Source organism: Procambarus clarkii, chromosome 29 (genome assembly GCF_040958095.1).
Source record: "Procambarus clarkii isolate CNS0578487 chromosome 29, FALCON_Pclarkii_2.0, whole genome shotgun sequence".
NCBI lineage: Eukaryota > Metazoa > Arthropoda > Malacostraca > Decapoda > Cambaridae > Procambarus > Procambarus clarkii.
This window is the reverse complement of record NC_091178.1, coordinates 9,203,397-9,216,183: the sequence shown is the minus strand read 5'-3', so window position 1 is coordinate 9,216,183 and position 12,787 is coordinate 9,203,397. Positions and strand designations below refer to the sequence as shown.

The window sequence follows — 12,787 nt, the reverse complement described above, 5'->3', positions numbered from 1 at the left end:
GGTAAAATGTATTTTAAGGTCAATAACTTGTATTTATTTGCCCGAAACGCTATGCGTACTAGTGGCTTTAGGTATTGTATATACTACCTCTATCTTTAAATCAAACCGAATGTTTGTACTGTAGCTCTGCAACTATGTATGTACTTTTCCTAAATAAATTATTATTATTATTATTTTATTTTATTTACTTATTTATATATATACAAGAAGGTACATTGGGTTTATGAGAGTACATAGCATTGATGATTTTACATTCTTGTATTTGAACAAGATCTTGTATTTGAACAAGATCTGAACTATTTGTTCAACCTGTCCTACAAAGAACGTCGCTTTTCGGTCATATGCGTCACACAAGGCTAAAAATTGTCGTACTAGAAAATGGAAGCGGCTGGTGAAAGTGACGTACTTTCCCGTTTTCTGTTTTGGGTCCTCTGGTAGGTTAGGAGAGGACACTTTACATTGACCGTTTTCTTGACGTTGGGAACCTTAGGGTTAGGGCTGGTTTGTTTAAAGTTTATTCTGGCACTATGATACGGAGAACAGTGAAAGAGGTAATGTTCAATTGTTTCTGGCACATGACAGTGGATGCAAAGTTCGCTGATGTTTATTCTGTATTTAGAGCTGTGTGCTGCCAGTTTGGTGTGTCCCAGCCTTATAATCTACCCGAAACACTATGCGTGTTAGTGGCTTTGCAAGAATGTAAAAACACCAATGTTATGTGCTCTCGCAAACCTAATGTATCTTCTTGTAAATAAATAAATAAAATCTGATCATCGTTATATCAATTTCTCTGGTTTTATACTTTTTATTTTTTGTATTTATATATACAAGAGTTCTTACATTCTTATAAAGCCACTAACACGCTACGTAGCGTTTCGGGCAGGTCCCTAATCCTAATATTTTCCCTGGAATACGACCCGCCAAATCATTTAACAACCAGGTACTCATTCACTGCTGGGTGAACAGAGGCTACAGTTAAGGATTGGTGCCCAGTCAAGCCTCCCCGGCCTGGACACGAACCCAGGCCAAAGCGCTTGCGAAGCACTGGGCGAGTGCTTTACCGCTGCACTACCAGGGATGTTTCCAGGTTTCCCATTTCATTTTTATGGACCCATAGTATAGAGATGTGGATGACGTTTTCCATTTCGTTACACAATCTTGGGTGATGGTAACTTTAAAGGCTCTTTTACGTGACAACATGAGAAATTGGATGACGGATAAGGTGTGTCGTGCATCGTTTTAGCCAGTTGGTCTACAGGTTCATTATAGAGTATACCACAATGAGCTGGAACCCATTGGAAAGAGATGTCGTAACCTTTCAATTGATGTTCATCATGCAGTTGAAGGCATGGGGTGGACAAACTCTTAGCACGTTGTGTAGGAGTACGTAATTGTTTGACTTACCCTCTTGGAGTTACTACAGATCATATATATCCCAACTGGTAATGTTGGGAATATTTGTAGACCTTGGGTATAAGGCGTACAATTCAGCTGTGATGATAGATAGTTGGTTTGGTAACCGCGATCCCTGCTTGAGAAGGTAGTGCGGGATACATACGGCGCTAGTGAACGTATGCGTCGTATAGGTGGATGGGAGATGCATCTGTGTAAATCGCTGTGGTATTGGGGTAACAATTTTTCACCATTGAAGCAAAGACTGAGGCTATGGCCGAGTTTCGTGCAGGCTGTGGAATGGTGTATTCCAGTTGTATTGATATTTTAGGATTTGTATAAAGCATCTGAATTCATTATAATTTAAAGTAATGCTAAAGTCTATGGACTCGAGGCAACACATTTCATATCCACAGACTTTGTGAAGGAGGGGCGGGCATTGGGGCAGTGCCCTTCATCAGGGTGGCTCTGCATGGGTCAAGCCCGATTCTCCCTATGACACTCTCGATAAAATCACAATTAATCCTGCAAAGTTCAATGAGGCTAGCCCTAAGCAGCTGGCCTCAAACCTCGAACAGACATTCTCTTATAGATATTCGATATAGATAGAAAATGGCAGATCACAAATACACACGCTAGCTGCAATTATAGTAAGATTTTTGTTGTTTTTGTGCAATCAAAACACGGAATCAAGGTACAGTACTGACGGTGATAGCTAATTATAATCTAATAACTGTTTAAATTGTATACAGATCGAGTCCCATACCCCCCATTGTGATTCCCGTAACCACATTATGGATATCTCCGGTTCAAGTACGTTTATCGAGACAATAAAATACATCTCAAAGAGATATATAGTACTTTGGCTATTTCTACCCTCTTATCTCTGGTTAAGAACCCCTGCAGCCTAGCAGATTGTCTGCTCTAGTTTCCACTTTTATATTTATTATTTACATAGAAGAGCTAAGTAAAAGACGACTTCTGATTCCGTTAGCCAGCTTAGGGCTCTTCCTTCCGCATGTCCTTCCCACAGCTCATCTTAAGCCTTATTCCTGTAGTTTCCCCTGCAACACGGTCCTCTGATATGCAACTACAACAAAAATACTTAAGCAAGAATTTGCCTTTGCAAATTCAGTTTCTATTATGTCTAAATCAATTTTTAGCACAAAATTAGCGTGTTCTTCGAAATAAGTTGTTATTAGACGTTTGATAATAATTCATTGTGTCCGGGGACAGGCAGCCAGAGTGTATTCATACACGTTAGGCTTATATCGAGCTCCTCCCCAGGGGTGAATTACTGACCCCACCCAGGATGCAACCCCACAACAAGCTGACTAACTCCTGGGTACCTACTTACTGCTAGGTGAACAGGTGCACTAGGTGACAGGAAATGTGCCCAACCATTTCTGTACCGCCCAGAATTCGAACCCGGAATTCTCGATTGTGAGTCGAGAAGGAACCCAACTGTACTACCGGGTTTGAGTATAATAATTTTTGTGCAGTAACAAAAGAGGTTGCCAGCATATATTAGTGAATATATTGTTTATCCATGAAGGTAAAGCAGTATACACCATATTGACTAACACTATAGTAGGCTATAATATATATCGTAAAGAATATAAATGAACATAAATTTTACTTCCGTGAATTTGCCTGGTCATATTTTACAATGTATTGATGTATTTTGGTGAGGCCGCGCCCAGCCATGGTTATATATTGCATGTTTTACCGATAATTTCTTGTCCGGAATAGACTGTTCCGTTTCTGCTCCCGTTAGTCTTGCATCAGGACCACACGTCTGCTGTTTTGCCACCAAGTGCTAATAAACCTTATTGAATATGTGTAAGAACAAATATAATTGAACTCATGACTGTTTAATCGTTATAAACTTTCATTTGGCTACAACCTCATGGGTCGATAATTGAATTTCAGGGCGAGACACAGGCATTACTCTGTTTGCTGTGTTCACAGTGATGGGCATATTACTGCATGGTGATGCATACGAGGTTTGCTGTGACGGTGTTCACAGTATATGTGTACAACACTTCTCGGTGGCTACGTCGATGTATATAGAACATGACATGTACGCTGACTCTCCTCAGCGTGTGGGCACGTCGGTGCTGCTCTACATTTGTACCAATATATACAAATAAATAATGGATTAAACTCTAATGATATTCCTCGACAACCAAAAATATTCCTTTAGTTGGAGCATGAAGTCCCCGTCTTATCCACCCCCTTTCTCGCACTTTCTTACAGTCAATATTGACTTATTAAATACGTGCATATGTGACATACTAAACATACTAGTTTACCATGAAAAGCTTCATAGAAAACACCGACCTTACCTAACCTTCTTAGTATGTTAAGATAAGCATCTTATTGCTTCGTAATTACAATTATTACTTAACCTATATCTATAATAGGTTAAGTAATAATTGTAATTACGAAGCAATAAGATGCTTATCTTAACATACTAAGAAATTTTTTTTCTTATAGCCGTTTTGTACACGCCTTGTATAATTTTTATGGCTTGATTCAGATTGTCTGTTCAGCATCGAGTTCAGTCACATAGTTGGGCCTCGGAGTCATGTACATGAATTGACACGTCGTCAGTCGTAGTGTTCTCATTTTTCGGTATACTTAACCAAAACGTAAAATTTCTTCATAAACTTTTCTGTTATGCTAAATTCTCTTAAATGGCTCCTTGTAGTTTCTTGCAAAATTTGTGTAAAATATAAATATAGCCATTATCATTTATCTATTATTAGGGCTTATCTATTATTGTTGCAAATATTCGTAATTGGTTTTAGTAACATTATTTAATATTTTAATGAGCTTGGTGTTAATTAAATATATATATACTATATTTTCATAGTTTAGAGACATTATCAACATATTCTTAAATAACATCTTTTACACTGGTTACATAATTTATCAAACAACGCCATTAATAATCGGTCGTTTGCTGACTCGTCGGTGCCGACCAATATGGGTGTGGTCTTAACATCCGGCTGGAATGGTCGTACCAACCCGCTGGTGTGGTCTTACTAACACGATGGTGGGGTCGTACCAATAAGGTGGTGTGGTCTTACTAACATGATGGTGGGGTCGTACCAATAAGGTGGTGTGGTCGTACTAACATGATGGTGGGGTCGCACCAATAAGGTGGTGTGGTCTTACTAACATGATGGTGGGGTCGTACCAATAAGGTGGTGTGGTCGTACTAACATGATGGTGGGGTCGTACTAATAAGGTGGTGTGGTCTTACTAACATGATGGTGGGGTCGCACCAATAAGGTGGTGTGGTCTTACTAACATGATGGTGGGGTCGCACCAATAAGGTGGTGTGGTCTTACTAACATGATGGTGGGGTCGTACCAATAAGGTGGTGTGGTCTTACTAACACGATGGTGGGGTCGTACTAATAAGGTGGTGTGGTCTTACTAACATGATGGTGGGGTCGTACTAATAAGGTGGTGTGGTCTTACTAACACGATGGTGGGGTCGTACCAATAAGGTGGTGTGGTCGTACTAACATGATGGTGGGGTCGTACCAATAAGGTGGTGTGGTCTTACTAACACGATGGTGGGGTCGTACCAATAAGGTGGCGTGGTCTTACTAACACGATGGTGGGGTCGTACCAATAAGGTGGTGTGGTCTTACTAACACGATGGTGGGGTCGTACTAATAAGGTGGTGTGGTCTTACTAACATGATGGTGGGGTCGTACCAATAAGGTGGTGTGGTCTTACTAACACGATGGTGGGGTCGTACCAATAAGGTGGTGTGGTCTTACTAACACGATGGTGGGGTCGTACCAATAAGGTGGTGTGGTCGTACCAATAAGGTGGTGGGGTCGTACCAATAAGGTGGTGTGGTCGTACCAATAAGGTGGTGGGGTCGTACCAATAAGGTGGTGGGGTCGTACTCACCTGCTGGCGTGGTCCCGGAAAGATTAATTGGCGGTAAGCAGTGCAGGTGAGGCCCTCGCTTGACCAGGTGTCACTAACCTGGGCGCCCTCCGCCTGGTGTACAGTTGGCAGCTTGGTCATGCGCGCTATTAAGTGCATCTTAATATAAAATGGTAAATAAGTAATTATCAAAAGAAGGCACTATACCGGCAAATGCAAAATGGTAATTATATTGAAATGTTTGGTAAATTTTACTTCGTAAGAACGCATTTAGTGTTAAGTAATTGTTATATAGTGCTCCAGCCCGTCCTCAGTCCATTCCAGCCAGCGATCGACCCCAAAGACGCATTCATCTATTTTAACATGCTGTTCATTCAAAATAGGACTTTTTCCAAATATGAATTAATATTGTTATATATTTGCACATTGTGCATATTTAGGCACTGGTTAGGTTAGGTTAGGTGTTTAGGTTCTGTTGTCGATTATTTGTATTTGTAGTACGTGGGTGAAGCATTTACAGCTTTGTGGTTCGAACAAAATTCGTCTTGATCCGGAACTGTTCGAACGTCATCAGTTGAGTCGTGTGTAAACCGTTTTTCCTTCATAAACAGGGGGGGTTGGCGGGTGCATGGAATGGACTTTGTCCTTTGTTTATTACGACGAGCTGAGTGCTAAGCCAGTATGTGACTATATAGAACACAAGCACCGCTCATTCATGAAGTACTTAAATACCTCATGATGCAGAAAAGTCACTAGACAATGGGTTGTGGAAATATAAGAACCCCGTAGACCTTCAGAGTTCGTAAGTAATCGAGTAAGAACAGACTAAGCTGCCATGATCGAGGTAAGAGGTACAGGCCTTATGGGCGAACACGTAAGTACTCCATAAATCCTGGCACTGAAAATCAGGGCACTCCACTAAAAGATGCAAGACCGAATAGATGGACGAGACATTCAGGACGGTAACATGCAGGTTTCATTGTCATCAAGTGACAGCTAGTGAACGTTTGCGTGACCAATACCCAAGCAAGCTATGACAGTTTCCTCACATTCGGTTCTTGTAATATAAATAAAATCAATAGGAACCTTACCTTTCGTTGGTTCTGAGGTTTATCGTCCCAGAGCGGCCCGCTCTCACCAGACCGCGCGGGGCAACCCGCTCTCGCACAAGACAGTCCATATATGACTTATTGCTTATAGTCAATATTTGGCTTATGAATAAGTATATATATGATATATTCTAAGTTCTATTTTTTTCAAGGCACTAACTCTTCTATTTAAGTTTTATTAAACAATAGAGATTTTATACAAAATTTGACAATATCCTGGGTTACTTTACAATTTATTTAGATATTTTAGTTTTGTTTTATTATTTTTTTATAAAACTGTAATATCAATATAGGTAATTAAGAAGCTATAAAATACTTATCTTAACATACTAAGAAGGTTAGGTTAGGTTGTGGTTTTCTATTCAGCTTTTCAGGTAAACTTAAATATTCACAAAAAATTTGTGTCACATATGCACTTATTCATAAGCCAAATATTGACTATAAGCAAGTGCGAGAACTGGTTGCAACCCTCAACAACGGGACGGAACCCAGCAAAACTACACTAATATTTCATTTGTCGGGGGGACAGGCAGCATGTGTATATGTACATGTTAGGTTTATATTGAGGTCCCTCCAAGGTGGAACTACTGACCTTTGCCAGGATGCAACCTCTCAATAAATTGACTAACTCCTGAGTATCTATTGACTGCTAGGTGAACGGAAGCATTAGGTGATAGGAAACGTGCGAAACATTTCTGTTCCGCCCAGGATTCCCAATTGTGAGTCAAGAACGAACTTAACTGTACTACCAAGATCCTAAATGTGTTTACTAAAATTAATATCAGATTTCTGTAAGCAAAGGATTGAAGGGTTTAACAGACTGTATAACCAGTAAACATTGGCAGTCAGTGACGACAAACGAAGTTCGTTTCATTACACTTGTGTTAGAAATGCATTTAACATTTAGAAATGCATGGAAACACTTAACGTATTGTGTGAGGAAGACAGGAACTTGTTAATTATTAGAAGGAAAGTAGTGTTAATAGTTGTCTTTAACACTGGAGCGACTGTGTTGAGTTATAAGGTAAGGTTCTCTGGTGTAAGGTATCACCGCCCCTGACCACTCAGGAAGGACTTAATAACCTTTGTTTAGCTGTGAGATATATTTGTGCCACATTAGATCAGATCATTATATGGAATATATCAAGATTTTTGGGACCAGTAGGCTACTAATTAGGAAAGAGATTACGTTGGGTCTTTGAATAGATTTTAAGGAAAATACAAAGCATTAGTGAAAAAACCTCCTTAAAACTGTAAAATAATTACGAAAGGAAGACTCAAAAGACCAAATTTTCGCAACATAATTCTTTATTGATTAAGCCTGCCTTTTTAAAACTGCGATGATTTTTTTTGTCGTGTTTTCACAAGAACTAACAACAAGAGGTGGTGGCGTACACCGAGCAGGGTCTCCTAGCTACGTCACACCCGGCCATCACCACTGACTGACACACACTGCGAGCCACACCCACCACACTGTGCTGGCCCTGTGTTTATTCCCCATTACGGGAGATCAAACTTCACAAGCCTAACGTATTTGTTGCTCGGCGTCCTGGCAGTCTGGGTCCCCTCCACAGGCATGTGGAACTACTGCCTGACTTACACTGAGGAAGAACATTGATTACTTGTTATTGGTGATATTTCCCCACTTATGAGTCACTTGGCTTTAAACAAATGAAATAAGGCAGGACAGATTCCATGCTGTAGTGGGTGAAAGGTTCTCAAGACAGTGTGGTGTGGGCAGCTGGCGTGGTGCCCAGGGTATGTGGTAGAGACAAACAATCAGTTTCATGAAAATTGAACATCACGAAAATTCCCTGAAACTGATGGTTTCCCCCGCTCCTTACAAGTCCAACACGTGGTTTGACGTAGGAAATGTAATTTGTTTTGTTTATACGTACAGGCAGCAGTTTGATAATTGGTTTATATTCTCCAATGAGAAGGTTGCTTTATTTATGTCTAAAAAGTAGATCAAAGTTCTCATTGATTGATATAATCCAACACAGAGCAGAATCCTGTGGAACAGTCGTAGCCACAACAAACACAGCCTCAGTCTTGTAACACCGCACCACAAACCATGATGAAGTAAATACTATTACAAGAACCATTTACTCGTCTCATCCTTGAGGTTTAGTGTAGATACCTATTGTGCCAAATTTGATGTGAACACAGCTGTAGAAAAGTCACACTCACCATTCACAACCTAACATAGTACGATGCTTTTACATTTGTGTGGTGACTCCGGAGAATGAACCTTACGAGAGGAGCAAGTAGAGTCCATCAGCACTTGTCACACCACAGGTACAGAGACAAAGGGCGAGGCCCCATCCTCAGGCAAGTTGATGACACAGAGACAGGAGGTATAGAAGGCAACAGACACACTTGTGCTTTTCTTTTATCGTAAAACACTAGATGATAGTAGAGAAAAATAACAGAGTATGTTTTGGTTATATTAATCTACTGACAAAGGTATATACTTTAAAACATTTAATTAAACACATGGTATTATTCATTCTGGATGCTTACATACATGAATATTGTTTATTATAAAACTATGTTGGTTTTATTTCAATTTGCTCTCTGGATGGAGTCAGCACCTGGGAGACAGAAGGATACATGACACACTGACACTTCTCATATACACATTGCTGGTGATTTAGGCCAAGTCTTCACAGTGTCAAAACTATGTCTTTATATCATCTTATTCTCAGACAGTCATCTCAAAGAAGCTAAACTTCTTCTCCTTGATGATTGACCTGAGTGACAATTAGCTCCTCTGCACTGGCCCACGGGATGGGTATGGGGTGCATAATAAAGAAAGGAAAATGCACTGGCTGAGTCTTTTTAGTCGACGGATGAAGACGGCGTAACTCGCAAGCAATGGCATCACATCACACTTTACGTTACAGGCTGTGATTCTCAAATAAGAGATTTCAAGCCGCCATTCTGTCAATAAGGCCAAGTCCTTTGATGCAGAAGGAACCTGAAGACTTATGAGCGACCCGACGTGAGAACCCACGATCACTGACACTGACACTATGGAGATGATTCATTGGCAGAAAAATTCCATGATCACAAAATTACAACATAAGTCCGATGACACAGTACTGAACTAAGGCGCGACACACGTGTGTTGTATAATGGTTTGGTTTCTGATGCAACGGAGATTTTTCACGGTCGTATTGAGGGAACCATCTCGAGTAAGCCGTCTTATCTTGTTCAATGCTTCCTGGGAAGGGGGGGGGGGGGCAATAAGGTAAAGATAAACCATTGAACTTGGAGTCAAGAGTTTCAGATCCTTCAGAACAAAGTTGGAGCATTCCTCTTTGGAATGCTCCAACCTCCTCTTTGGAATGCTCTCCTCCTCTTTGGAATGCTGCATATCTCATAGCTGGGATATGCAGAGGTATTTAGTGATAAGGAGTAACTTAAAACTGTTCACCCATTGTCAAAAATAAAATGTAAAAATATGACTGACTTCATATTACCATGTACAGTATAAAACAATCACACAATAAAAACAATGCTTCTTTCAAAAATATATATGATACATTAAGTGATAAATAATATTTTTGTCATTAACATTCCAGAAAACATTGAGCGTATAAGACATTAGTCTGAGATCATTCCAGTAATATGGCAATTGGAGTTATTGGTACATATACCACATCTTATATACTAATTACAAAGAGCATATGCCTAAACTCTGCAGTTACATCGGATAGAGAGTGTTAACTCATACTGTTGATTATCTAAGGCAGAAGTAATCTATAATAATATAATATTTACAAAGCACATCTTCTGTTTATCTTCAATCCAGTTCTGACTCAAGCAGGCCATATTAAGTCACTGTTCAAATGAAAGACGACAATCCACACCAGTAATTTTTGAACTTTCATAACAAAATACAAGAGGTTTTGGATCTTGGTATCAGTAGAGGATGAAACAGTAGCCTATCACCCTTACTTAACAAGTTTGTTTACTTTTGTGATCACAGTAACAAATATATAAACTCCGCAACTCTGTAATAAGAGGGAACATCAACAGCTCTATAGAATCCCAACGGTGGGGTCACGAGCCACCGTTAACACATGTTTATGAGATTAAACACTCCACTACTCGACCTAACTCTTTGAAAGTGCTTACAGAGTTAGTTCTGAACAGGCAAATATGAACTATCTCATTCAATTATATATATATATATATATATATATATATATATATATTTGTGTGTGTGTAGCCAATTTTCATCAAAGGTATTCATGCTTATGGTGGTCTCAAGTACCGTATATTAGGAGCTTTTAATGGACATACCGAGTGGCTTATTAAAAACAATTTTCGTATATTTTTTTCCAGTTGGAAGCTCTATCATCCAAAAAGGGCAAGGTTAGGATTCCACCACAATAATATTATGCCAGAATCAAACGAAATTAAAATGACAGAAACTATTTACACTTAATTTTTCCATCTCCAATTGAATAATTCTTGACATCTTTTAGTCTAGATTAGAACTCCGCTCAGTAATTTATGATTATATCCTTTATAATATGTCCTTTAGTCCTTGTCTTCCACAAACGTTTGTCCAGACTCGTTATTTGGTCATCACAAAAAGGTCAGCCATTATAGTATTATTAATCTACACAACTCAAACATTCACTGTGTTTTATATTCCTTGTGTGTGTGTACATCTTATAGTCCTATCTACTAGTCTATATTCAATAAACGTCTATATAGAAATAAATAGAAGGAAACGAGAGGGAGGGAGAATGGAGTTATGCGTTAGATAAATAACTAAGACAGTTACACTACGATAAACTAACAGTGAAGTGATTGAGGAAATTAATGTGATATTCGTAACTGAGAATGTCAACGCTAGGCTCTGAGATACAGTAGTTGAGGCTATCTATATTGTTCTTGCTATAGACTGTACATTCAGCAACTGGAGATAGTTTTAGTCAAACCGTTAAAGTGGTTACTGAAACACATTCGTGTCTCCCAATTCACAATGACATGGTGACATGTAGGACAAAAATGTGTCTTTAAGCAGTACAAATGCGGCCATGTTTGTGTCTTCCCATCTACACCCTAATTCACAACTGGTCAAGATACTAATTATATTATATGCTAACTGGTCGAAAATCCACCTAGCAGACAATCTACCTAGTAGGTATCCTAACTGGTAGATGATCTACGTAGACGAAGACACTATCATTGGTAATCCAATAGCTACTCTTTCCATACACAGCGCCCAGATGGCTGCTCCTGTTAACAGATGAGGTTAAGCATGCTTCCTGTCTCTTTCAAAATTTTCCTAGGTAATTTTCAGCTTCGTTAAATTGCTACTTTCGGAAACAGAGGATAAAAGGAATCCTATAGATATTTACAGCATTCATACTAATTTTGAGTAAACCTCGAGAATAATTAAATTTTATCATTTGAATTAACACAACTACGCAGAGCAGAAATGACCTAAATACTTGCGTTTATTCTTGTGCTAATCCTTGTTCGTACCCCTGGAAATATATAGTCTTGTTACAATTTACAGCAAAAATTGTTTCTAAATTAAAATGTTTCTGTATTTAGAGTTTCTGCTGCTAATGTTTACTGCGTGAACGCAGCAAGAATAACAACGGAACGTCGCACACGCCCACATGTCCCGCGATCCTCCTCGACGACAACTCTTCGGCGCAGCGCAGATTTAGTCGGGTTGTGGGCGTGGTCTGGGGGTCTATCCGTGGGCGTGGCTGGTGGCTGGTCAGTTTATGTTAGGCGCGAACAGAAGGATGGGAGGTGGAGGAGGGGAAGGCGAGGAAGTTTAGCGACCCCCCAGAATGTTAGCACTGACAGGAGCCATTCTGTGGCTGTGGGTTCTCTGTGAGCCGAGTGCCCTTGTTAGCGTTCACCAGGTTAGGGTCTGTGTCCAGACTCTCAGACATCTTGTCGCAGATGATGTCCACCAGCCGCTCAAACACAGCCTGAAACACACCACATAATAATGATAATAATAATAACGAACACTTCCTTGGACGTAAGTTCGTACCACCTCACAGCCTTAGTGGATTTTATCACTGATTTATAACGCGTTTGTGTGATTTCTGTGTCTCTCTCAATAATAATAATAATAATAAAACTCAAGATGGTATTAGGCATCCACTAAGAAGCAAGGTCCACAAACTGTTGCCTACACATCCCACTTAGCTTCACTGCAACTCTCTTCCTCAAGACTAAACAACTGAAAAAAGCTATTTAAATGTTGCAAAATATGTAACATGATATCCTCCAAAATATGTAACATGATATCCTCCAAAATATGTAACATGATATCCTCCAAAATATGTAACATGATATCCTCCAAAATATGTAACATGATATCCT

General features: G+C 39.6%; 2 protein-coding genes across 7 annotated transcripts in view; both read right to left on the bottom strand.

Annotated features, from left to right (window-relative positions):
- Positions 1-12,787, bottom strand: part of Tim9a (translocase of inner membrane 9) — a 225,468-nt gene that overhangs the window by 110,608 nt on the left and 102,073 nt on the right. The window lies entirely within an intron of this gene.
- The window catches only part of Rab3 (RAS oncogene family member Rab3), a 145,104-nt gene continuing 140,022 nt past the window's right edge, over positions 7,706-12,787 (bottom strand). For all 6 annotated transcript variants that reach the window (XM_069333431.1, XM_069333429.1, XM_069333430.1 and 3 more), the window contains one exon: positions 7,706-12,387. In XM_069333431.1, the coding sequence (XP_069189532.1) occupies positions 12,247-12,387 (141 nt within the window). In that variant the 3' untranslated portion in view covers positions 7,706-12,246. The remainder of the gene's footprint in view (positions 12,388-12,787) is intronic.